Source organism: Sceloporus occidentalis, unplaced genomic scaffold, assembly GCF_023333645.1.
Source record: "Sceloporus occidentalis isolate IW3139 unplaced genomic scaffold, rSceOcc1.0.p SCAF_3, whole genome shotgun sequence".
In the NCBI taxonomy this organism is placed as follows: domain Eukaryota; kingdom Metazoa; phylum Chordata; class Lepidosauria; order Squamata; family Phrynosomatidae; genus Sceloporus; species Sceloporus occidentalis.
This window is the reverse complement of record NW_028316983.1, coordinates 13,582,660-13,610,183: the sequence shown is the minus strand read 5'-3', so window position 1 is coordinate 13,610,183 and position 27,524 is coordinate 13,582,660. Positions and strand designations below refer to the sequence as shown.

Here is a 27,524-nt window from a genome sequence, read left to right as displayed (position 1 = left end):
AGGGCACATTTTATAAAAATGGAGGACATGCAGAAAAAATTGATGCTTTTTAAAAATGTTAATATAAATGCATGTTTCTTAGGCATGATCAAAATGGAGGACATTTGGGCATTATTCCTAGTCAGATGGCAGAAATGGACTTCCTTTTCTGCCCAAACCACCCCCCTCCATTCCAAAACACACACAACAGCACATTTGGGCACTTCCCGTGGCTTTACTTAACATGGCCTCTTGCATAGTTCAGAGGCTTATTCCATAATCAAACCCCTTGAGTTTAACACTTAGCATGGTTTAACATGGCTATGCATATTGAACATGTTAAGGTGGTTTCACAAGAAGTGGATTTGCCGTTTCAGGTTTCTTGCACCAACTCTACTTCTCAGAAGTGTGTACTTAGTCAAGGGACTTTGATTTTTTTTCACTGCACATGAGTTTGTAAAAATCAGAGCAGCTAACATTGGCCATGCCTGAGAGGCTTGCTGATATCAATATCACCATCACCATCATCACCATCATTGTCACAACAAGGGAGACTTGTTAGCATTAAAAGCACAAAAAATACACCAAAACCACACTTTGGAAGGTGACACTCTCTCAACTTCAGAAGCTGACTCAAATCACATCATCACCACACTATCCTTGTCGAAGCAAGGGACAATTGTTAGCATTAAAAGCATCAAAAATACACAGAAAAGGCACTTTAAAATGCACTTTAAAAATACAGTTTAAAAAATACAGCTTAAAAATGCACTTTAAAAATACAGTTTAAAAAATACAGCTTAAAATGCACTTTAAAAATACAGCTTAAAATGCACTTTAAAAATACAGTTTAAAAATACAGCTTAAAAATGCACTTTAAAAATATAGTGAATAAGAAGGGCCGACTGTATTTAATGGGACTTGAGCATCCACGGTTTTTTTATCCACGGGGGATGTTGTAACCAAACCCCAGCATATAACAAGGATCCACTGTATATATCTTCAAACCGACCATTAAAAGACATATCTCAGGCATAATTTGACATTACACCAGCTGACCTCATCAAGTGGATTCCAACTTTTGTTTTAAGATCAAAATCTGACATTGAAATCAGATGCAAATATAATTGTTTAAAAGTCATGCCATTTCAAAAATCATCCCTCACTTTTGCAAAATTCTCTCCTCCTCAAAAAGGGGAAATATTTGGGATGCTTTTCGGATTATTTTTTAAAAATTATTTCTTCTTTTGTGTAGGGGAAAGTACTTAGTTTATAATGCCAACCGAAACATAATCCCACTGAATGTGAGAATCCTTCTGGAATACAACCACTAGCCCGTGTAAGCAAAGACCCATCAAGTAGACTGTATATTGTACCCTAGACTCCCATAAAAAGGAAAGCCCTTCCCTCTGCTTTAAAAATGCTGAAGAATAAATTCTCCCTAACTGCTTCTCATGTCATTAGCGTAAGGTTATGCAGATGAAGCCTTTAGTGTTACTCTCTCTTTTTTTTGAATTTGTTAAACATAGATCTTTGCTGAGCTTTCAGAACAAGTGGAGAACATGAATGGATGTGAACAATTTTTAAAACACACACACACTGGATCAACATCCCTCCTCTTTCTGAGCTGTTTTGATTTAATGTATTGCTGCCGATTGAAAGTGTATCTTAAAAGGCCATGTTTCACTTGCCTCAAATAATGTTCTGCTTCTTTGAACTTTGCCTCTCTATGAAGAACACAGCTAAGGTTTTAAATTTCTTTTAAAAAAAATGCAGCTGCAAAACCAGAGCTGAAAATTCCCACTGGTCTTTCCAGCAGTCTTAATCAGCAAAGTTCTCTACTTGCAACAGAAGTTTCCTTTCAAGAGTAGATAAAGGTCCCTGGATTCCACAGCCACTGGCCTTGTTGGCTGGGAAAGTCGTAGTCTAACAAAAGGAACTTTTTTTCAAGCTCTTCCCTTGTGAACTGAGATGAGCAAAAGACATCTGGGCAGAAGCAAAATCAAGAGGAAGTATTGGATTTGAGGTCATTACTGCATGAGCCCCATTTTCACTGCAATCATGTTTGTCAATGAAAATGGAATTGGTACCTGTTTGGATAATAGCTGTTATTACATGTCTTTGCAATCGTGCAACTCAGCTGCTGCTGCCATCCCTTTAACCCCACCTCCTTGCTATATGCCCAGTCCATCTTGCCTTTCAGGGTTTTTAATCTTGTGTGCATGTGTGTGTGTGTGTCTTTTTCATGCCATTCCAGAGTTCTATTACTGTGACTGACATTTTTTAAAAAGAAAGGAAAAAATGGGTAAATAAAGGCAACCAGCTTGCTTGGAAATAGCAAAGGGGTTGGGTGGGAGAAAGGAGACATTGACACCATGTGACTACCAACATCATAACTGCCTTGGCAGTGATGTTTTGCATCTGGGAACTTGCACAGTTGAGAGCTCATTGATGGGTTTCCCCTGTCAATGAAAAGGGACACCCTAACTGTGCTTGGGGAACCCAGAAGATATGGGTCAGAGCTGGCATCATGCAATATGTATTGCCAAAGCCATTTTTCTGTGTCTAATTGCAGATTCAAAGCCACATGTAGTAATCTCCTTAGAGTTGAGTAGGAATCAGTTCTCAAAAGTCTCAACTCTACTCATGGGCAGAGAAACTGGGAGTCTGTGAAATATGTTCTCCAAACATTGTTGATAATATATAGAGAAGGCATGTGTAGAGACAGTTAATACTGAACTATTTATCATGTACTGAAAGGAAAGTTAAGGCTAGATTTCAATTTTTATTATAGTAGCCAAACAAACAGGAAATGGATTCTGTGCAAAAATTTCCATCAAGGATGGCATCTCCTCTGTCAGATTTTTGCCTTGGTTGCAGTCAACAATAGAGAAGCCATGAGTTTTAATTTCTGCTATGTTCTTCTTTACATGTCTGACCCAACTGGCTTCAGTTCAAAGATACATGCGGTGTATGTGTGTAAAATTACCTTCCAGTGAATTAAACAAAATAGAAGAACACATTAACACAATCACTGTTGTAATATTCTTGAATAGCAAGAACACCATTCATTGAAACAAATAAAACTGTGAAGTCAATACATATTTATATAAAATTATTGATCTGTATTCTAGCAGAAAATTCAGTAATATGGGTGAAGATGATTTTTAAAAAAGGTAACTTAGAAGCCAGAGAGAATGTTGTGTATGAGGTATCATCCCAGCATAAATCGAATGAAAGTTTGGACATTCCCAATATAAAACTAACAGTGTAGATAATGTGTTTTGTGATATGCTTTTAGATTTGCCCTCAAAGGTTAAATACAACCCAAGGACAACATTACTTAGAGTATCCTCCATTTTTTTAAACTTTTCTGGTGAATGTAAGAAAAGATGGCCACTTTAATGTTTCTGACAATGCATTGATATCTCACTTCTTTAAGAACAGAAAAACCAGTTCATTCTAAATTAAATCTATACTAAATACAGGAATTGCTTCAATTGTATTCTTTTTGTTTGTTTGTTTTTTGTTTTGATAGCTGTCTTTAAACATCTGAAGCAATGTGGAAAATGGAATTAACTTCTTTTCTGCTGATTTTGAGACTAGAACATGAACCAGTTGATTCAAATTACAAGAAAGGATGTTCCAGTTTAGCATTAAGAAGAACTTTTTTTACTATTAGAGTGGTTCAGCAGTACAACAGATTGCATCTGTGGTGGACTCCCCATCTTTTGAGTTCTTTAAACAGAAGCTGGATCTCTCAAGAAATTATTTATGTTATTGTATGGCGGGGATTAGACTAGCTGACCCTTGTGGTCACATCCAATTCTAAGGTTCTATGTTTCTATGTTATTCACAATGGAATTTTGGTCACCCCAGAATTAGCATGTTTTGAAAAACTATTTTCACAATTGCTAGCTATAGGCCCATTGTTAATTATCATTGTCCCAGGATACAAATATCTGAAGTCAAGTATTCAATCTGTACAAGAATATAACCCCCTACTATGTTGGGCTATTTTGGGGTGTGGCATCAAACTCTAAATCAGAGGTGGAAAAATTGCGGGCTGTGGGACACATGTGGCCCCCCAAGCTGTTTTGTCACCATCAGGTCCTATAGAGTGTGTGGAGAGAATCTCCATCATGTTTAGAGGAACAAGGTGTCGTAGGGGTCACAAATTGGATTCCCCCCCAATTTTGTGCCTTGCAATGTCCTACAGGGGGTGTGAAAAGCATGAAATAGGACATTACTGGATGTTGTTTCTTTCTGAGCCAAAAATGGCCTTTTGAGCAAAAAAAAATTACTTTTTTCCATGGGTGTGGTAGGAGGTGCAAACCTCCAAGGTTTCAGGTAGGCTAATCCAGTCCCCCCTACTTTCCTCAGTTGCCCATCCTTGATCTAAATCCCTGCCCAGGCATTTGGGCTTAGCACCCACTCTATGGGACAGGATGGGGAAACTCTAATTGTCTCAACCTCCAGGCCTCTCTACATTGCCATTCCCTCACTTAAACCATCATTTGTAGGTTACTCAGCTTTTGTAAAGTTTTCCCCCATTCTCAAATTTAAAAATGCTTCTCTTAAAAATTTAGCTACTGACAGTAACGGCTTTAAGTAATATGCTGCCATCTTTATTCCTTCCCTTTTGTTTGTGAACTCCCATCACTAGAATGTGGTTCTTGAGAACTTCTCTGAAACTGCTTGGGTTGAAAGACGTTCTCCATCGTTGCTGTGAGATTCAGGATAAATAGATGAGTCACCAGTGAAGATTTTGGTACTTTCAGTGGGGAATCTGTTAGAAGCATGGAAGCCCATTTCCATTTGTGACTCAGCCACTGTGGGTTGGACCTAAAATTTTAAAAAAGTGTGGTCTACATTTTTAAAATACCTTGTATGCATCTTATTGTTCACCTGGTATACAACCATGATTAATTCAACTGATACAATTCTTTCTTGAGTAGATTTCTCATGGTGCTGCTCCTTTATCAAGTCAGTGACCAACTACTGGGAGAAAGGGAACATACAAAAAAAAAAAATACTAAAAATACACTGTCCCATATTTTCTTTTTGCTAAGTGTTCACACTTCCTTTATTCCATTCTACTGAGAAGCCATGTGTTTGTTTTGCTAGATGTATAGCCCACCTTCCTGTCCAAAAAAAAAGATGGTGTTGCTTTCTCTCAGCAAGCCACCATGGGTTTTTGTGAAGTTCAGTCTATAGTTTGCAGTGTAGTTAGCCAGAGCATAAAAATGAATTGTGAGGCCCAAAAGAGACAATGTAGATTTCCCACACCACCACTTTCTCAGGCTGTTTTGGAAAAACCAGCAAAGTGCAGAAGCCAGCTGGGCTTCAGCACTGGTGGTTGGATCTTCTACCACACCCGAGGGCATCATGCTATCTTAGGGTTCAGTAGTGAGATCCCATTGCCTGTACAGCTTCAACATCTTGCTGCAATCTCCCATGTCCCAGTATCTTCCACCTGAAATGGCTGCCTCGCTCTACTCTGTGCTATGCTATCAGACCAGACGTTTGGTCTTCTTGTGTCTTTCAAACCACCAATCACTTAGCACATGCCTGGGAATCAGTGTCATGAGCCCAAACACTCTGGAATATGCCAAAGTCTCTGTTGCTGTTCACATAGTGGAAGGGAGAGAAACAGCAAATCTTCGGGTCATGTTTCAGCTCACTCAGGGGTGACCAAGATGATCAAAGGCCAGGACACCAAGCCTTATATGTAACAACTTAGGGGGCTGGATGCATTTAACTTGAGAAAAGAAGATTGTGAGGTGATGTGGTAACTCCAGAGACCAAAGGATTCAAATTACAAGAAAAGAAATTAAATCTAAACATAAGGAAAACCTCTTTTTATTGTAAGAGCTGCTCAACGGTGGAATAGATTGCCTTGGAAGGTAGTGAACTCTCTTTCTTTGGGGGTCTTCAAGCAGATGTTGAGGAGTCATCTCTCAGGACTGCTTTAGGAGCGTATTTCTGCATGGCAGGAAGTTGGAGTGATAGATCTGGTCCCTTCTAACTCTAAGATTCTATGAATCTATGATTCCATCAAGTATTTTTCTTGTTCCTTTGCTCTGTGCAGAATAATTGCTGCTTGGGGGACTAGGGTCCTCCATTCCATCTTATTATTTCTGACTGTTGTTGACTCAAAGGCCAGAATTAATACTATAGTCCTTCTTTGGAAAGAAGGCATTGAGTGGGAGGGGGGAGGCTCCTAAGTACTGAGGGCAAACTTCCAAAGGAGCAGAGCATTGCTACTGTTATTGCTTAAGTGAAGAATGTTGTAATTAAAATCCTTTGCCTTCTCTAACTCGGTGCCACTGCATTAGCTCTTCCCTTTCTTAGCACTGTTCCTGTTATTGATGTCCCTTTTAAAAAATTAAATAGCTGGGAGTGAGATCTACATGTCGCAAATTAAATTGGAAAAAATCTCATAAAAATAAATATTCTACAGAATGCCAGGGATGTAATTTTTTGTTTTGTTCTTTTACCCCCAAAAAGTAGATTATTCTATTAGCTCTTGTCTTGTTTATTTATTTATTTTATTTCTCTGCCAGCAGAGATCCCCTTGAGAGATTAAAACTGTGGACTAATGCACAGATGGGGTGAGATACTTGAAAGTCATCTGGATATTAAGAATTTAAATCTTTTAGCCTCAGCGATTTGAACAGAAAGCCAATTATGGGCCTGAATTAGTTTTCAAATTAAACTGCAATTTAAAGGTTTGTGAAATTAATCCTTTAAGGCATAGCCTTGCATTTCTATATAAGCTCCTGCAAAGAAGTGAGATTCCAAATTTACTGCCAAGTCTTTGGGAGGGGAGGAGGTGTTCCCTTCTACCTGATAGTACATTTAGTGAAGAAATTGCTCAGCTTCCTGCCAGTTTTATTCCTGGTAAAAGGACATGGAAGAGTGTTGCAGAATGAGTTGTTAAAATTCTAGGAAGGAAGGAAATGAAAGTGACAAACACCTAAATTGCAGAGCAGTCAAATGTAAGAACCGGTCATTTTGAAGCCAAGACAGGAGATGGACTATAAGGGAGGGAGAGAGAACCCTTCTTTCCCTTACTAAAGTTCCATTAACTGCAAAAAAAAAGAAACACCAACACCCGCAAAAACCTCAGCATTAGGGGATGCTGGCATGAGTTGTCATATGGATTTCCCTACTGGTAGTTCTATGGGAAACATAACTTTTTTGGTTGTCTCCAAGGAAGATTTAAATAGATGGTTTGAAGAGTATGGGGTGGGTTTTTCTTAAAGGAAAGGGTGTGTACGTACAGCAGCTACCAATTCTGTTTAAGAAGTGAAGACACCAATGGCTAAAGAAATAAACTAGGCTTTATTAAAAGAACTTCATGGAAGACAGCAAAGCTGTCAAAGGGTTCTATGTTAACCCTGAAGTGAAAGGGAAGAAATGAGAGAATATGGGGCTGGGAAGGAAACTGGAGAAAATATCCTTAAGAATATCATTCTACATTTTGGAGAGGTTAGTATAGGTAGATAAAAGACGGGGGAAATTCTGGGTTACAGGAATCTAATTCACTCTATCACTGATGTTCTCTTAAGACATATTTAATGCTGAGAATTGTTACGTTTACAACATCTGTAAAGAGCACATGTGGTTGGTAGAGAAAATTCAGAGAAAATTGAAAGAGCCTGGAGCTCTTCAGTCTGGAAAGGGGGAGTTGGCAGGGAGAGACAGACAAATGATAGTAAAACTATCAAAATCATGGGGAAAGTGGATAAAGAGGATTTCCAGAAGGGTAATTATGTGAGTTTGTTGTAGCAAAAACAACTAAGTATTTTCTGACACCTTAAAATATAACAGATTTATTGCAACATAAACTTTTGTGAACTAGAGCCCACTCCATCAGGTGTGTAAAGCAGGCATAAATGCGTAAGGGTGCAAAAAGAAAGAAAGAAAATCTAAATATCATAGTTAAACGGCAACAAAATGCAAGAATTACCATCTGTGGCAATCCAATTAAAGCTTAAACATATACAAACGCACTGCAGTAATCGGTGATAATTGGTGATAACACAATCATGATTCAGAAAATTAACACCTGTAGTGGAGCAGGAAACCATTCTCTCAATTTAGGCCCAATGAAATTGAGAAACATAGTAAAAACTTCTGATTCAGCTGTATCAGGCCAAAATTTCCATTTTGGAGGACAGCAACTCTCTGAATTGTTGTCCATTTATTATTTTTTGTAGAAATGGATCCATTTGTCCTATGCAGAAACCAGAAGCTCATAGCAGGCAGGTGGTAGCATAGATCATTTTGAAGAATGTTCCAATACCTGTCAACAATGCATGGAGACACTAATGTGTCAGACCACCTGTTACAGTAGTACAACTACCTACTACTCCAGTCTTCTTTAGCTGGTCATGTTCAGGATGAAAGAATATTTCTATACAAGGATGCATTGAAAGGAGAGGACTTTTTTTTATTTTTATTTTTATTTTTATTTTATTTTTATTTATTTTTTGAGATAAAGAAGACTTGTAGTGGCAACTCCTGGCTGCCATTAATTCCCCTAACCATTTTTCACCTACTACTGTGGGTGAATCGGTGGATAAGGAATCTGTAGATAGAAAGGACTGACTGTAAATTAGAATTTGAAAATTTATACAATCATATCATTATAGAGTTGGAAGGGACCACAAGGGCTATCTAATCCAGCCCCCTGCCATAAATGAATACACAGTTAAAGCACTCCCCAAAGGTGGTCATTCAATATATATTTAATGATTTCGACTATGCTCCAGGGCAATCTATTCCACTGTTCCATTGTACCATTAAGACGTTCTTCTTAATTTTTAGGTGGAATTTCTTTTCATGTAGTTTGAATCCACTGGTTTATGTTTTAGTCTCTGGAGCAGCAGACATCAAACTTGCTCTATCTTCTGCATGAGTTCCCTTTAGATAGTTAAAAAGGGTTATCATATCACCTCTGACTCTTCTGTTCTCCAAAGTAAACACACCCAGATGCCTAAGCTGTTGATCAGATGATTTGGTTTCCAGATCATTTACATTTTACTTTTTAAAATCACATTAAAATATGTCTTGAAGGCTAAAAACAAACTGTGCTAGGAATCCTGTTGGTTTGTTTCAGCTAAAATTGATGCACTGAATCAATTGCTGATTTGTGAGTCAAAATTCAGTTGATTCCATGGGTCTACTCTAGTCAGGGATAACAATAGGATTTAGGTCTGCATTTTGAAGGAAATCAGTCATGCAGCTTAACCCTTTGAGTAAAGTATTGAGGGAGGGTCTTATGAAAAGACAAAAGTAGTAACAAAAAGATGGATCTAAATTAGGAGTATTTGCTATGTTCAGATGATCTCAATTTCTCCTTGGATCCAGTCGCCTAAATTTTATTCTTAACCACAGCTAGAGTAGACTCAGTGAATAAATTGCATTTACCTATCTGTTTATTTCTTATTTAAAAACTGATTTTCAATCCCTAGTCAGATCACTGTGTACAGCGGGCCCTTGGTATGTGCTAGGTTTGGTTCCAGGACCCGCCGTGGAAACCAAAATTTGTGGACGCTCATCTCCCATTATATTGAATAGAATAGTAAACTGGTGCCCCTTATATGAAATGGAAAAATCAAGATTTGGTTTTTAGAATTTACATTTTAAAAAACATTTTCAAGCCATGGATGCAGAATCCATGGACATGGAGGTCTAACTGTAGTTATTACAGATTCATTTATTTAATCTAAAACTGGATTCTTTCACCTGTGTGTTTCAGAATGCCCTGCATGAATCACAGGCTACTCCAGCTCAGGAGCAGGGCCTTGAACTTTTCTGATAACAGCAAAAAAGCCTAAGCCATCATTACTATTGTTCATGCTGGGTAGTGGATGCTGGGTGTTGTACTTCTTTTTTTAAAGTCATTTTCCAAAGCTTTGTATAGGACTTCTATTAAACTGGGAGGACAAATGGAATTATAGAAGGAAGAACAAAAGTCTTGCTGTGGTTATGGACAAGAAAAGAGTATGGGCCAAAATCCTAGATGAGTTACTTTGTTAAGTAGATTTAAATATACTTAGTTTATACTTCACTAAGTAGCATCTACTGACCCAACAACCGAATCCTACTTTATTGTGCATCAGTTGCTGTAAGTGATGCAAGTTTCCTATTGATCAGGATGCAACAGACTGGCATTTCCATGAGTGATCTCTGGTGTGACAATCAGAAACAGGATCTCTAGTTCCTTTTTGCATCAGACATCTGTGGTTGGAGTGGATGGAAACTTCAGTCTGCTGCTCCCCAACTGACAGGATAACAGCTGTGTTGCAGACTGTGGTGATGGCTGGCAAAATGAGATTGGGAGGCCTTTATGATTGTGGCAATTGTATCACAATTGTGAATGTGTAGGCTTTATAAATACAAATTACTTACCTAGGTTACAAATCTGTAACTGTAATACTGAATTCCAGCCACTGATATTAAATATGGCATCAGTCTTATTCTGTATTCAGATTCTTATATCAAAAGTCTTAAACCTTCTAACTAATACAGTCTCCTCCAGACATATTGGCTTTGTGTGGTAGAGAATACTTTGATTTCCTAGCATGAGTGAAACATTGTTCTGAAGATTTCTGCCTGGTTTGCCATGTTTCAGTGTTATGCAGTGGTTCTTTGCCTGCAGCTATAACCAGCTATGATTACTGATCTCCATAAATCACACTGAGCCCATGTTACCTCCCGCTCCACTCCCTCCCAATAAAATCAAACCTCCATGCAAAACAGTTTGTTCATTTTCTTAACCAAACGTTGTATTTTGTGAACATGAAAGGCAACATTACAGTCACTCACAACAGGAGCTCTTTTTGCTTTCCTTCCAAAATCTCTTCGGGCCAGTTTGTTCTTTTTTTTATCCTCATTAAGGTGTCTCCCTGTTCTTTTCACCAGGCTGAGGATCCGATGTCTGCAGCAATTAGGAAACAACTTCTTTTCTTAATTAGGTTAGCTGCATGAAAGGTCAAAATATGCCATTGATTACAACAAATAAGAGTGAACAAGAATGCCGCAAGCTTCCAGTTGGATCTTAATAGAATGTCATGTCAAAGGGCTTCTGCTGTTTTCTGTGTATAGCGGATCCTTGCTTGTAGGTTATGTTGCACAGTTTAGAATATGGGTTGTGGAGCAGTGGTTTGTACAGTCAGATGTTAGTTGTTTGTTCCAGGATAATGGAAGAGCTGGTCTTCTTTATTTAGACAGGAAAATGCCAGAGGAAGAATTTGACAAGGGAGTAGGGTGTGCAAGCCCAGGCTTTCACTCACCCAAATGGCCTTGTGCCATCTTTTATTGCTGCAGATGCTGCTCATCTACACTGTGTTTTTGCTGCAGGGGTTGGCAACTGGGAGACCAGATGTTATCACTCAGGGCATCCAATTTGGTCAAGCAAGTCATCAGTCTCTGTTCCCATCTCAGATTATTTCATTTTTGTATAACCTTGCTGCAAGCTCCAGCAATTGAAGTTCCAATGTTGTGCATTTCATCAGGATGTCTCATGAACTGATTGGCAATTACAAAGGGTACAAGAAGCTGCAAAAATTAAACATGGGGGGGGGGGGGACTTTGGTTGTTGCGGTGAAAATAATGTCATCTTCGGTAGTGACAAAAAACTCCAATATCATAATTAGGTGTACAATAGACTTACACCTCCATATCAGTGGCATCACTAGAGTTGGTGTCATCCAGTGCAGTAACTCATAGTACCACCCCCTTTGACCTCCTTCTATACCACACCATACAGAATCCTTAGTAATGTTTTTTTGTGTTAATGTTATTCATAAATCATAATTCCTATATGTCACTGAATGTAATGGTAATATTGTGACATTAACTAGCACAATTAAAATTATACTTTTAAATTACAATTGCATACACCCAGCCTAAATATATTTACATATACATACTTTCATGTGCTTCAAGTGAAAATTTGGTAAAATGTGATGTTTTTAAAGAAAAAAATTAAAAATTAAAAAATTAAAAATAATTTTTGAAATTTGAAATTTTAATTTAAAAACCCAGGGCCTCTTCTTTCTGCTCCCACTGAGCCTCCTACCATTCACACCATCCGTTCAGCATTTTAATGGGACATAGATGAATGTCACAGCCTGTTTCTGCCCCAAACATCTGCATATTTGAGCAGTAGTGGTGTCACCCTCCTCTTACGATGTCACCTGGGGCAGTATGAATCCCCTGTACCCACCCCCCAGTGATGCCACTTCTCCATATGTTACTAACATGATGCCAGCGAGTGAACCCAGGTCTACATAAAGCATGTCTACATGGGCCACTTACACTAGTTTTCCCCCACTCACACCACAACCTGTCTTCACAGAACAGTGCCAAAGCCTTGATTTGAATGCAAATGTCTTCACAAGGGAAGGCCAGTTCTGCACCAAATCTGTCCTTTCCCTGGCTCAAGAAATCACCTTTTCCTCTGGATTTTGCTAAAAAAAAACCTGGAACATTTGTAGTGACATCAGGTGATTGTTTACATACATGTCGTACTGTGCTTCCTGGCAGTGGTGTTACTGGTGTGAGTTGCTCCCTCTGAGATCACAAGAAGGTATCCAGCCATATGATTGACCCTGGGCACCTGACCTCAGAGGGAGCTATATATACCAGTAGTGCCACTGCCAGGTGGCAGCAGGATGCATATGTAGACAGCTACTAAGCATTGCTTCAGAGTGCGAAGGTAATGGAAAGAATCTGGGGTAGGTCTGGGGCCAGAATATTCCAAAAGCAACCCAGAGTATTCTGGCTGATGTAGATGAGTCCATAGTCTCCAGTCAACATAGAGAGTCAACAAATGTACAGTTGTCCAGTCTGCTTTCAGTCCTTTAGATTAATACATGAAGATTACAAAGGACACAAGAGATGCATAAGAAAGAGCCCTCTTGGCCTGGACTATCAGAATCTCCCCCCTGAAAACGACAGTTAATATGGCTGACACTATAACAATACAGTTTAAAAACATATTGAGAAAATTTCACTCAGAAAGAACTTACATATCATAAAGAACTTACTCTCAACTTTTGTCTTCTTCTGATCACAACTTGGTAATTTTGTGATGTGTGGGAAAGAAGGGACACTGACAGATGAGAGAAATAGCAGTGAGCCATTATGAGCAGAGTTAAAATTGGAAATGGGTTTGGACTGGGCTCATAATGGCTCAGAGATTTCTGAAAAAGAGATCATTCTTGAATCTATCCTTATTTCTGAAATACCTCCATCACTAAACTTTTGTCTTTTCCCTTCAAAACCTCCTATGCTTAGCATCCATTCTGAAAAACATCACATATTCTTGAGGAAAAAATGGCCAGAAGGGAAACTTTCCATCACTGGAAAGTCATTATTAACTTAGGTTAATGAAGATCTAATATAATGTGGCTGCTTCTAAAGTTCTGCCCATAATGGTTTGATTTTTTAAAAAATATAGTGGCAATAATTAAATTAACTAAAATGTAGTTGAGAAATTAAACCAAAAAAATTAGCCAACCTTAAATGATTTGACAATAGTAACAATTTATAAATAGAAACTGTAAGGGGCAATACTGTAAAAAAAAAACAATTATCATTGTTTTATATTTAGATCACAGCTCTAGACAAAGTGTTGCGGGGAAAGGTTGTACATTGCCTGAAGACATAAAGAGCAAAGTGGAAGGATTTTTAGAGAGAGGGTTGGCCTCTTGATAAATGCTCCATTACCTCCAGTTTGAGCATGCATTAAGTCTAACTAATGAACATCAATCTTGCTTTAACCTAGGTTGGTATAATGACAATTCTAAAGCAGCCATAAAAATAAAACATTTGGTAATAGCTATTCACGGAGTTTGTAATTTTAAAGGTAGTCATATCCTATCATGTACATGCTACTTCAAGTTTTGTTTCATTTTCAAAAGGATAATTCTCAAGAATCAATGTATTTGAGTGAAAATGACGAGACGCCTGTGAGTCAGGCACACTCCATGCCAGTGTGTTACAGACAGGTCAAGCCATTACACCATCACAACAGCCCCAAATTCTCCTGCTCCTAGAAATCAGGTGATTCACAAAATTGAATCCTATGCTACTGCCTAGATACAGTCCCCTACACACTTTTTTTCTCTGACAAACATATGGCACAATCTTTCTCTTTTTTGGATAACAAACATGTATCCTGGACTCTTCAGATGATGGAGGGCAGTGCCCCAAGCATGGTCCTATTTGTTAGTTTTTCTCCATATGTAATAATGGCCCGGTCCAGACGGGCATGATAGGGCGCCCTCGTCACATGCGAGGGGTGGGGCTTCTAGACACCCCTCTCCCCTCGCATGTGACGAGGGTGTCAAAATGGCAGCGCCCTGTACAGATGAGTGCTGCCATTGTTATGTGATGGATGTCTAGCGTCTGCACGTCACGGCGCCATTGTGACATTGCGAGTGCACCATTGGCGCACTGTGGCATCATATTGGTGCCACAAGAACCCACTTTTTGCAGATTCTTTTTGGTCCACGGGGAAGTCCTGCAGTCTGGAGGCTGCAACTTCCCCACGGACCAAAGCTGGGTGCTGGGAGACTGTCCTTTTTGGACAGTCTGTACCGCACCACTGTCCCCATCTCTTTGCATCCTCATAGCGCAGCTGCAGTATTCAGGCATCTATTGATTTCCAAATGTTTTTGGGCATCTGCTCTAAAAGTAAGAAACCAAAGAGATAAGGGAAGAGACTATACCTGCCCTGGTACTGCCTTCTTCAGCCCAGGGACTCCCACCTCATACTTTGAAAGCCAAAATCTAACACTCAGGGAGGTGCCACTCAAAACTTGCCTAGATACAGTCTTCCCAGATCTGTCTTTTCAGTGGTGGCGCCCAGGCGAGCAAATCTTCACATATTTCATTCTTGCATACAAGAACAATGAATTTCAAAAGCGGTTGCCTTGCTATGTGACATTTAGAAATGGCACTTGGGATAGCTAGCACTCAGGGATGCTGGTCAATAAAAACAAAAGAAGAAGACAAAAATTTGCACAGTTGTTATCTACTATCATGGAGCTTTGTGCAAAAAACAATATACATTTATCATGCAAACCACCACCACCCATAGTTTCTAGATAGGGGGATGTGCAAAATTGATTTTTCTTTTTAAAAACTCCCACATAGGGTTATGGATACATTAACTGTGTTTTTGCATTAAAATTGGGATTGGGCACAAATGCAACTTGCTAACCAGAACTTTTGAGCACCTGAAAAAATGAACCAGGACCTACCAGTTCTTAGAGTTGGACACAGATGAAACCTCATCAGAGGAGGAACCCCTAAATGAGCTAAAAACAGTGTAGAGAGGACACCCAGAGGAAGATCCTGAAATATTTTCCACATACTAACACTTGACATAGAGAACCTGTTAAAATTGGATGACCCAAGCCAGGTGCCTTATACAGGTCCTAGGTTGCATCAATAGACGTGTAGTGTCTAAATCAAGGAAAATATTAATACCACTATGTTCTGCTTTGGTAAGACCTCACCTCTAATACTGTGTCCAGTTCTGAGTATCACGATTCAAGATGGATATTGACAAGCTGGAGGCTGACCAGAGAAGGGCAACTAAAAATAGTGAAAGGTCTGGAAATTATGCCATATAGGAAGTGATGCTACAAACCTGCAAGAGTCATAAAATCTACATGGGAAGGCTTGTTCTTAGTCTTGCCACCATCAAAGACTTGCTTGGTGAGGACACTAGAGAAAGCCTTCTCAGTAGCTGCTCCCATTCTCTGGAATTCCCTCCCGCAGAAGGCTACCCTGGCACTCTCCATGTTTTTCTTTCCAAGCAAAGACTTTTTAAAAGCAGAATTTTAATGTATAATTGTTTCAGGGAGGCTTCTTATGGGTGTGTAAATTTTGTTTATATATTTTTAATTTTTATATGTTTTTAAAAATAATTTTACACTATTTTAATATAATTTTATATTTTTTCAATGTGATGATTTTAATTGTGTCAGGTTGTAATTGATTCTGTTAGCCACCTTGAGTGCCACTCTGCAAAAAAAGGTGGCATGTAAATAAAATTAATTAATTAAATATCCCACATTGCATTTGCACTTGTAGTGTAAAAGTGTACATGTGTAGTTAAGTGATCATTGCCCCATTCCACCCTTCTTCTTAATAGCAATATCTGTCAGTGCATTTGCTTATTGTTCCCTTTAGCAATAAGGAATGAGCAGTGACTCTCCCCACAATCCTCATGAATTAAGTGGTGCCTTGGAGACCTTAACCAATAGTTATTCACCATCTAAAAATGTGAAACTGTGTGTGGAACAGATGCACTTGCAGAACTCCACTTACACAGTTGTGAACAGAATTCAGCTATTGCACAATGGCCAAAAAAGTATAACTCCATGCCTCGGGGAACTCACATGTATGTCTGAATAGGGCCATTGTGTAATGGCCAAAAAAGTTCAATCTCATATGTAAGGGAACTTATACACATATATGGCACTGACAGGATTCTGGCCAAAGTTGAAAAATAACTCCTTTCAAGGAAATGTGTCTGCCATTACTAATCTTCCACCAAAGAAAAAGGTCCATTTGGTCCCCCACTGATTGTCAAACACATTTTTACAGCATCATTTTGCATTAAGGATTAGAAGAAAGTGGAGGTTGAATTTTTATGGCCCTTATTGGGCAAAACACAACCAACAGCACTGCACCAGCAGTGATCTAATTTGGAAAAGCGGTATATAAATAAACATTATTATTATTATTATTATTATTATTATATTCTAAGCAGAGTCTGTCCTAAGCAGCAGAAGACTAGAAAACCACACATACCCATCCTATAAGTCATCCCCCCACCCCACCAAGTAATGAGATCAATGTAGAGACAACAGAGAGAATCAGACACTTAAAGAGGCAATTGGAATACTTGGAAAAGTTCAAAACACCTGCTCAGTTTTGTTAATTGAATTTTGGGGCAGAGCAGCATGGTACTCTTCCATCTGTAGCTCCCCACAAACTACTTCAAAGGCCTCTTGGATATAATCTTTTTCACTGTGGGAATGTTCTTTAATTTTTCTCTTTCCAGAAGGCACTCCAACTGTTTCCCATGAAACTAAGGTCTAATCTGCACTGCAAAAATAATGCAGTTTAACATCATGGGTCAATGCTATGGAATTTTGGAATTTGAAGTTTTATGAGATATTTAGCTGTTCCTGTTAGCGAACTCTGTGCTCCAAGAAACTACACATCCCAGAATTCCATAGCATTGAGCCATGGCAGTTAAAGAGGTGTCAAGCTGCACTGATTCTAAAGTGCAGATTAGACTTAAACCAAAGGTATGGATGGATCGAACTGTATTTATGTCTCATAGAATATATAAGATGGCAACTGGAGTGTATGTGGTGACTGGCTCACAGTGGGGCTATCTCTACTTGCCATCATATACACATTCAGTCAGAGGTGAGGGAATTGGATGGCCATAGATGGACAATGCAGCAACTTTGTCATAGTTGTATCTCCCAGTTTAATCCTCTAACACTCTCCAAGGCAGTGGAGATCAGGATGCTGAACAACAATACATCCAGCTCCTTTCTACCAGTGATCAACTAAACCAAACACAATGTCCCACACAGAAAATAATTGTATATAAAAAATAAAAGAAGATAAAGAGGCACTTACTGATATGCGCCATGACCTAAATCCAGCTTCTAGTCCCAGCTGGAGTGCAATCATTGAATTAGCTTCTGAGTGCTAAGTCCGCACTTCGATAACGCTCATTGATTCAATGCATTTAATTTTCTTGAAACTAACAATTGGATCCAGGCCCAAGTTTATTTTGTTTGCTTGTTTGTTCCCCTTGCTGTTGTTAAAAACTACAGGAGCATTCTTTTCATGAGAAGCATTTGGAGCTATACTGAAAAAGCTGCCACACTTTGGCAGGTCACAAAAATGGCCAAAGAGAAAGGTTTTGTAATTTTCACAGACACACACCATGGATGGGCTAATTTTGATCAAAGGTGACAGGTGCTAGTGGTTTTGTATGAGTATTCTTCTTTTCTGTCAGTGAACTCTGGTGCCACAACAAACTACAAATCCCAGGATTCTATAGGATGGAGCCATGACAATTAAAGATGTGTCAAACTGCATTATTTCTGAAGTGCAGCTGCAGCTATGTTTGCACAAAACACGGTATGGTCAGTGGGAGAAACTAATCCAAGCAATTCATCCAATGAAAAATATGAGTGTTTGAGGGAAAATGAGTGAAGACGTGATGGATCCCATATTCTTCAAAAAGAAAAAAACAACAACAAAATCGGATGGAACTGTCCGTGCGGCAGAGATGGGGAAAATAGCACATCCATGGATATAGACCAAACTATATCCTAACTGAGATTCTACAATGGGAAATGTATCTCTAGGAGGTAACTATTATGTGTCTCCTGATACAACCCTCCTGGAACCCAGCTTTTCAGTGTAGAAGCCCCTACCAAAAACAAAACAAAACAAAAAAAAATGCGCGCGCACACACACACAGCCATTTCCATCTCAATGGAGAGCAGGGGAGAACAGGTATGAAGCCAGCTGTTTTCTATTTGTTGGATGCACTGCAACAGGTATCTTCATGGACCTCCCAAGGGTCTTTTGAACATTCCTTAGATCAGGGGTTCCCAACCTTTTTGACTCGTGAACCTCTTTTCAACTTGTCAAATTCAACTTGGCAGATTTCCATTCAGAATGTGATTTCTAGTTTTCTTACTTTGATTCTACCTATTGTTTCTTATTCTTTAATTTCATTCAATTTTTATTTCTTTCATTTTCCTGGGAAGTGTACGCAGAGCCCTAAGGGCTCCTTGGAGCACAGTTGAGAACTGCTGCCTTACATAGAATCATAGAATCATAGAGTCGTAGAGTTGGAAGAGACCACTAGGGCCATCCAGTCCAACCCCCCTGCCATGCAAGAAATCCAAATCAAAGCATCCCTGACAGATGGCCATCCAGCCTCTGTTTAAAGACCTCCAAGGAAGGAGACTCTATCACCCTCCGAGGGAGTGCATTCAGCCCTTAATGTCAGGAAGTTCCTCCTAATGTTGAGGTGGAATCTCTTTTCCTGTAGCTTGCATCCATTGTTCTGGGTTCTGTTCTCTGGAGCAGCAGAAAACAAGCTTGTTCCCTCCTCAATATGACATCCCTTCAAATATTTAAACAGGGCAATCATATCACCTCTTAACCTTCTTTTCTCCAGGCTAAACATCCCCAGCTCCCTAAGTCGTTCCTCATAGGGCATGGTTTCCAGACCCTTCACCATTTTTGTGCCCTCCTTTGGACACGCTCCAGTTTCTCAATGACCTTTCTGAATTGTGGCGCCCAGAACTGAACACAATATTTTAGGTGGGGCCTGACCAAAGCAGAATACAGTGGCACTATTACTTTTCTTGATCTAGACACTATACTTTTATTGATGCAGCCTAAAATTGCATTGGCCTTTTTAACTGCCGCATCACACTGTTCACTCATGTTCAACTTGTGGTCTACTTGGACTCCTAGATCCCTTTCACACATAGTTTCATTCAGCCAGGTGTCCCCAATCCTATATTTCTGCATTTTATTTTTCCGCCCTAAGTGCAGTGCCTGACATTTCTCCGTGTTGAAGTTCATTTTGTTAGCTTTGGCCCAGCTTTCTAGTCTATTCAGGTCATTTTGAATCTTGATCCTGTCCTCTGGAGTATTAGCTATTCCTCCTAATTTCGTGCCATCTGCAAATTTGATAAGTATGCTCCCAATTCTGTCATCCAGGTCATTGATAAAGATGTTGAATAACACTGGGCCCAGGATAGATGTTATTGTTATGTGTCCAGCTAAAAGAAAATAGCTGGACAGGCCATTGGTGTTCCTCTGACTTTCTACTGTGATGAAAATGGAAATGGCTGTTTTAGGGAGCAGCAAAAGGTGGGTTTGAAGGGAATTTGGATACTGCGTGTTAGGAACAGAATTCTAGAATCTGAAACAACCAAAAAAGTGAGTTACAATGACATAAATTGGACATACACCACCATAACTCACTACCAGTCATGATATTTCTTCCACAGCCCCCAACTTATTCTTCTGTTTTTCATGGGAGACAAATCAAGGCAAATGAGTAGTTTGTTTGTCCAGTAATATGTGGACAAGCTCTAAGAATACTGAGAAGATGCATCCACCTATTGTCTCAAATCATGGATATTCTAGGACACCCTTTCCCATTCACAGAGATTATTAAATTCTGTTATTTCTCCCTTTCTTCAAAGGAACCTATGTGATGACAGTGACAGCAAATGATGCCGATGACAGCACCACAGCCAATGGGATGGTGAGGTACCGGATTGTGACGCAAACCCCACAGAGCCCATCACAAAATATGTTTACCATTAACAGTGAGACGGGAGATATTGTGACAGTGGCTGCTGGACTTGACAGAGAGGTAAGAGAAAATAAAATAGAAAGGCAAATGGTTTGTGACCACTAACATATTTTGCCTCCTCCCCTTTTACCTTGTGGTAAATTCAGTGCCTGTTCTGGGGTACTGATGACTGATGGATTCAATGTCAGTGTGGTGATAAGTCTGTTCCTGGTTTTAGCTTGAACTTTAAAGATCATAAACCTTATCTAAAAAATAAGTTCTTTAAATTTAGGCCACAGATGCAAAAGATATTCAAAAATATTCAAAAATACTCAGTATTCAAAAATATTCAAGGAAAGGTAAAAGCTGTTACTCAAATGTTGAGAACTCCTGACAAAGAGAAATTTGAACTGACAATAATCTTTCCAGTACAGGATTTATTCTGTACAGAATTTGCCTTTGTTGTTTGTTTGTTTGTTTGTTTGCTTGTTTTGGGGTCTGAACAGGAAGCATCCTTTTTGCTCAAGAAACAGCATTTTCTGCAAAGAAAATAGTCTTCCTTGTGCAGAAAGTGCCTCTTTCTGGCAAAACATCACATGTAAATGTTGAGATCTTTGAGACTAAGGGGCTGGACAGATGGGGGGGGAAGGGGGCGGACAGAGGCTGCCCCTTTATCCCCCGCATTGTTGCCATGACAACTGCATGGCGCCAGCAACGCTGCGCTCCAAAAATGGAGCCGTGAAATGCAGCTCCTTTCCGCACTGCTGCCAAGGCACCATTAGCGCCCTGGAGTGGCTCAGTGACGTCTTTTGTGTGCCACGCCATTTAGAGGCAGTGCATGAGGCATGTCATCAGTGCACATGCTGTCTAAATGTATGCATGCCCAAAATGGCACCTGGAGAACGCAGAGCATGCAGACACTCCGCGCTCCCCAGCCCTAATTTTGGCCCCAGGCCGCTGCAAGTACCGGGCCTAAATCAACCTTTGAAACTAAGAAATTCTCTCCACATACTGATTCTACAGACTAACACAACTATATTGTTGAATTCTACCAAATGTAAATGTCACAGAAAATAGTATTTTTGCACAGAATATTAGGCAGATCCTAATCGTTTGCAACTCTGTGTGCATTTGAATTAGGGTTGTCTGCACGTGATGAGGGCGTCAAAATGGTGGCGCCCTTTACATACAGGTGCTGCCATTTTGACATAGCAGATGCATAGCGTCTGCACGTCCCAGCACCTTTGTGATGCCACAAGTTCACCATTGGCACCTTGCAGCATCATAACGGTGCCACAGAAAGAACCCACTTTTTGCAGGTTCTTTTTGCTGCGCGAAGGAGCCACGCGGTTTGTCTGCTGCGGCTCCCTTGCGCAGCAAACCAGGGCGGCGGCAGATCGTCCTTTTTGGGCAGTCTGTATCCCGCCTATGTATGTTTAGCTTGAGGATTAAGAAGTAACATCATAGCTATGTTTAAATATTTGAAAGGCTGTCATATTGAGGATGGAGCAAGCTTGTTTTCTGCTGCTCCAGAGAAAAGGACAGGGAGCAATGGATGCAAACTACAGGAAAGAAGATTCCACTTCAATATTAGGATGACCTTCCTAACAGTAAGAGCTGTTTGACTTCTTGGACCTCCCAAGGGTCCTTTGAACAGGCTGCCTGAGAGAGTGGTGGAGTCTCCTCTTTTGGATATTTTTAAACAGAGGCTGGATGGCCATCTGTCAGGAATACTTTGATTAACTATTTCTGAATGATAGGGGGTTGGACTGGATGGCCCTTGTGGTCTGTTCCATCTCTATGATTAAAGTATTGGCAAGTGAAAAGGGCAAGTCTTAATCACCTATGGCTTTGTGTATAAATTAATTCAAATTGTAGTTATCCACTGTGAGGGTCATCCACTTGTCCCATCGCTGCTACCAAATGTGAAGACCACTACTTGTCCCACCAGTAGAGTACCAACTATGGAGACCTACTAGATGCCATCATGGTTCCTGTGTGAGACACTCTGTCTCTCTCTCTCTCTCTCTCTCTCTCTATATATATATATATATATATATATATATATATTCCTATCAGTGGATACACTTGAACCACTGCTGCCACCACTGATACTGTTTGTCAGAACTCATCCATATTATTAGCACTGTTGTCATATTCTGGGAGGCAGAGATGCATAATAAAAATATTAATTTATAAAACAGAAGTACAACAAACAGATTACTTATTTAATGCATCTAAAACCTGACTGATCCAACTAACTCATTTCTCATTTCTCTCCCTCTCAGACTGTCAAAATCCCATCAGATGTTCAGCCAATTCCCAGTTACCCCATCATTCCTTACTCTCATCCCTCCCCACAGATCCTTACTTCATTACATACCACAAGCAACATCCATAAAGTACATTTACCTTAATTCCTCTAGTATACACACAACAACACTTTTGTTACAAAACCCTGTAACATCACATCTACCAGTAAAGATTTTTTAAAAAAATAAAATAAAATCACACACTAAGCCCAGCACTGATTATTCAGATGTTGTTACGGAATGGGAAAACCTGGTCACACATCTTGGCTGTGATGGAGTGGAGAGGTTTGCTGTGGAGAAATAGTGAATAGTTCTTAACTCTTCCCCTACACACTTTTTTTCTCTGACAAACATATGGCACAATCTTTCTCTTTTTTGGATAACAAACATGTATCCTGGACTCTTCAGATGATGGAGGGCAGTGCCCCAAGCATGGTCCTATTTGTTAGTTTTTCTCCATATGTAATAATGGCCCGGTCCAGACGGGCATGATAGGGCGCCCTCGTCACATGCGAGGGGTGGGGCTTCTAGACACCCCTCTCCCCTCGCATGTGACGAGGGTGTCAAAATGGCAGCGCCCTGTACAGATGGGTGCTGCCATTGTTATGTGATGGATGTCTAGCGTCTGCACGTCACGGCGCCATTGTGACATTGCGAGTGCACCATTGGCGCACCGTGGCATCATATTGGTGCCACAAGAACCCACTTTTTGCAGATTCTTTTTGGTCCACGGGGAAGTCCTGCAGTCTGGAGGCTGCAACTTCCCCACGGACCAAAGCTGGGTGCTGGGAGACTGTCCTTTTTGGACAGTCTGTACCGCACCACTGTCCCCATCTCTTTGCATCCTCATAGCGCAGCTGCAGTATTCAGGCATCTATTGATTTCCAAATGTTTTTGGGCATCTGCTCTAAAAGTAAGAAACCAAAGAGATAAGGGAAGAGACTATACCTGCCCTGGTACTGCCTTCTTCAGCCCAGGGACTCCCACCTCATACTTTGAAAGCCAAAATCTAACACTCAGGGAGGTGCCACTCAAAACTTTTCTCCCTTTCACTCTGGCCCTACAAGCTGCGTCAAAGCCTCACTGCTTCCAAGGAGAGACTCCAGCTGACCAAACAATTTCTCCCCCACCCTCCCTCCTTTCCCCCTTTTCTTCCCCCCACCCTTATCAGTGCTTCTGTCTGTTCCATTCAAACACCCCAGGCTGCTTCTTTTTTTTCTCCTTTTGCTTGGAGGCTGCATCAAGGCTTTAAGGATTCTGGGCTGCTTTTGACACATCCCAGCACTGCCTCAGAGCAGAAATCCTTGAACACTGCCTTGGAGCAGAAGGAAGGTGGCCACTGGTGAATTCAGACAACTTGAGGGAAACATTGACAGCAAGTCAGCAGCCGGCTGGTACAAGGCAATGGAGTGGGAGTGGAATTGATGGGCTGTCAAAAAGATTTGGAAGAGAAAATAGGAGGGGTACCAGGTGGAGTTGGCATGAAGCATTTGGGCTTGCCTGAAGCAGGCTTGTCAGCTCCACTTGACCCCGAGGCAGGAGAATCAGCTTGCCATGTCAGTCGGGTTGGTTGGGTAGGTGAGGAATGTTGGAGAGGCTGCATGTGTTAGAAAGGAAACAGAGCTTGAGAAAATAAAGAGGAGAACACCAGCGTTGGCTTCATCCCCAGTACAGCAGGCCAATTTAGCACAGACTGTGTTTTACAATGCTTGCTGAGTAGGATGCTTACTATCACCTGCCACTTGGCATGATGCCCAAGGAAAAGCTCTCGGGCAGTTGACTTCTTCATTTAGCCAGTCTCAGCAACAATGCTCGGTCTTCCCATTTCTCCACGGATGATTATCTCAGGTGGCAGTTGTGATAAATTGACTTTCAATGGGAAGATGTAGACATGAGTTGTAACTAACAGGGATGGGGACGATGAGGGCATTTCTCCCCCAGATAAAAAACCTGCTTTCCCTCAAGGAATTTTTCTCTTCATTTCTCCAATTTATAGCACTGCAATAATTTATATTTTCTGTTAAGAATTTAGAATGAAGAGTTCAGGGAATCAAAGAAAAGGAGCAGGCTGGATTACCAAGGAAATGTGAATGCAGCAAATGTAAGACTTCTAGGTGTGAAGGATTTTTGTGTCTCACTCTCTGAAATGTTCAGACATTTGGAACTGAAAGAAAACTTTATGGGGGGAGGACAAAACTCTTATTGGGTGACAAAGCCCTTGTTCTCCCTCTCTTTAGTTATATCCCTGATTGTAGATTCCCTTATATGCTTCCTAGTTCTCAAGCTGGTGAGAAATTCCAGGGAACAGTCAGGTCCAGATAAGATTTGTTTGGATAAGGGTATAGTGTAAAATCTGTGTAATATCTTTCCAGAGCTTGGTAAAAATTTCTTTTCTCAAATCCCCCTGCCAGCAAGGCCAATTGGAGTTAAAGTCCAAAAAAAGTAACTTTCTCAACCTCTGTATTTGATGCATTTACACATACAATACACAGGTAGGTAAGTAGGTAGGTGTGTATGCACCTATCACAGTATCCGTGGGACAAGCAGTCCCTACTATGTGGTGGAAACATAGAGAGAAATTTGCTCAAACATTCAAATCAGTTAACTGTTTCCAGAACTGTAACCATATTAGTCTCTTGCAGTAAAAACAAGAGTCTTGAGACACCATAAAGACCAACAGATTTTATTTGGCATAAGCTAGGATACAGGGGTCTAAATCTGAGTCAAAATAATGATGCAGCATCCAGTAAGCAATGCAATTTTAGCCTTCAGCTGCATCTACACTGCAGAAATAAAAGTTTGATACCACTTTAACTGACATGCTATGGAATTCTGGGATTTGTAGTTCTCTGCTATATTTAATAATAATAATAATAATTTTATTTATAGACCGCTTTTCCACATTGATCAAAGCGGTGTACATAACTCGAGAATACAACAGTAAAGTAACAATTAAACATTAAAACTGTGTAAATTGCAGGTACAGTTAAAACCAATTAACCAAGTTAAAACCGGTTAAGCCAATGGCCCAGTCCAAGATGCACATATATCTAGGGGGGGAATAACATAGTATCAGTGAGCATGGGGGAAAGCTTGATGAAAGAAGTAGGTCTTGAGTCTCTTTTTAAAGAGATCTGGTGATGGAGCGGAGCTCATCGGGAAGGGTGTTCCAAATTTTTGGAGCCGTTATAGAAAAGGCTCTCTGCAAGGTAGATACATATTTCGCAGTCGGAACTACCAACAGATTCTTTCCGGCTGACCTGAGTGTGTGGGGCGGATTGTATGGGGAGATGCGGTCCTTCAAGTAACCTGGGCCCAAGCCATCTAGGGCTTTATAGGTAATTACCAACACCTTGTATTGCACTCGGATGCGAATAGGCAGCCAGTGAAGATCTTGTAAAATAGGTGTTATATGATCAGCTCTGGAACAACCAGTAACCAATCTAGCAGCCATGTTTTGCACTAATTGAAGCTTCCGAGTTTGGTACAAGGGTTGCCCCACGTAGAGCACATTACAGAAATCCAATCGAGAGGTTACCAGAGCATGTACCACCGTTTCAAGGTCCCCCCAGCCCAGGCAGGGATGCAGCTGGCGTATCAGCCGCAGCTGATAGCAAACGTTTCTGATCGTCGCATCCACTTGAGATGTCAGTTGGAGCGACGAGTCCAGAAACACTCCCAAGCTGCATATTGAATCCTTCAGAGGGAGCTTGACCCCATTCAGGACAGGTGGAAAAATTTCACTGCCCAGGCCTGGGGAGCCTATCACTATTTCCGTTTTCTCTGGATTCAAACGAGTTTGTTTTCCCTCATCCAGCCCATTACCGACTCCAAGCAGGCATTTAGCGGAGAGATGCCATCCCTAGTCACTGCATCAGTCGGAGACACAGAGAAACATATCTGGGTGTCATCAGCATATTGATGACACCGCACCCTGTGTCTCCAGATGATCTCACCCAGCGGTTTCATGTAGATAGTAAATAGCATGGGGGACAAAATAGCTCCTTGAAGGACACCAGGTGTAATTTCCCTCTTATAGGAGCAGGAGTCCCCCAACTGCACCATCTGGAATCTACCCGAGAGGTAGGAATGGAACCACTGGAGCACAATGCCCTCGATACCCAACTCCCTCAGGCATTCCAGAAGGATACCATGGTCAATGGTATCGAAAGCCGCTGAGATGTCCAAAAGCACTAACAGGGACACGCTTCCCCTGTCCATGCCCAGACGGAGATCATTGACTAAAGCGACCATGGCAGTCTCAACTCCATAGCCCACCCTGAAGCCAGTTTGAAATGGATCCAGAAAATCAGTTTCATCCAAGATCACTTGGAGCTGGGAGGCAACCGCTCTCTTGATCACCTTCCCCAAAAAAGGCAGCAGCGAAACAGGTCGATAATTATTTCGTATCAGGGGGTCTAATGAGGGTTTTTTTTAGCAGAGGTCTAACTACTGCTAATTTCAGACTGGATGGAAATCACCCCTCACTAAAGGATGAATTGATTATGCGGCACAGCATGATGTTACCACAGTTCCCCCCTGAGCCGTCAGCCACGAAGGGCAGGGATCGAGAGAGCATGTCGTCTTCCTAACACTTCCAAGAATCTTGTTCACTTCATCGGTATTCACAAATTCAAAGTGATCCAGTTTAATAGAGTCCATGGAAGCTCTGGATGCCTCTTCTGTAGGTTCTGAAGAAATACTGGCGTTGAGATCAGCCCTTATGCGAGAGATTTTATCCGCGAAGAAGTTATTAAATTCATCACAGCAGGCTTTCGATGGTTCTAGAATAGGGTTCAGGGAGGGGGGCATTTGTGTTAGCTCCCTCACTACCCTGAACAGCT

The 27,524-nt window shown here is 40.6% G+C and overlaps 1 protein-coding gene across 1 annotated transcript in view; it reads left to right on the top strand.

Moving 5' to 3' along the window:
• CDH4 (cadherin 4) overlaps positions 1–27,524 on the top strand; it is a 587,236-nt gene that overhangs the window by 386,372 nt on the left and 173,340 nt on the right. Inside the window, exon 6 of the mRNA XM_089513685.1 lies at positions 20,277–20,449. Within this exon, the coding sequence (XP_089369811.1) occupies positions 20,277–20,449 (173 nt within the window). The remainder of the gene's footprint in view (positions 1–20,276; positions 20,450–27,524) is intronic.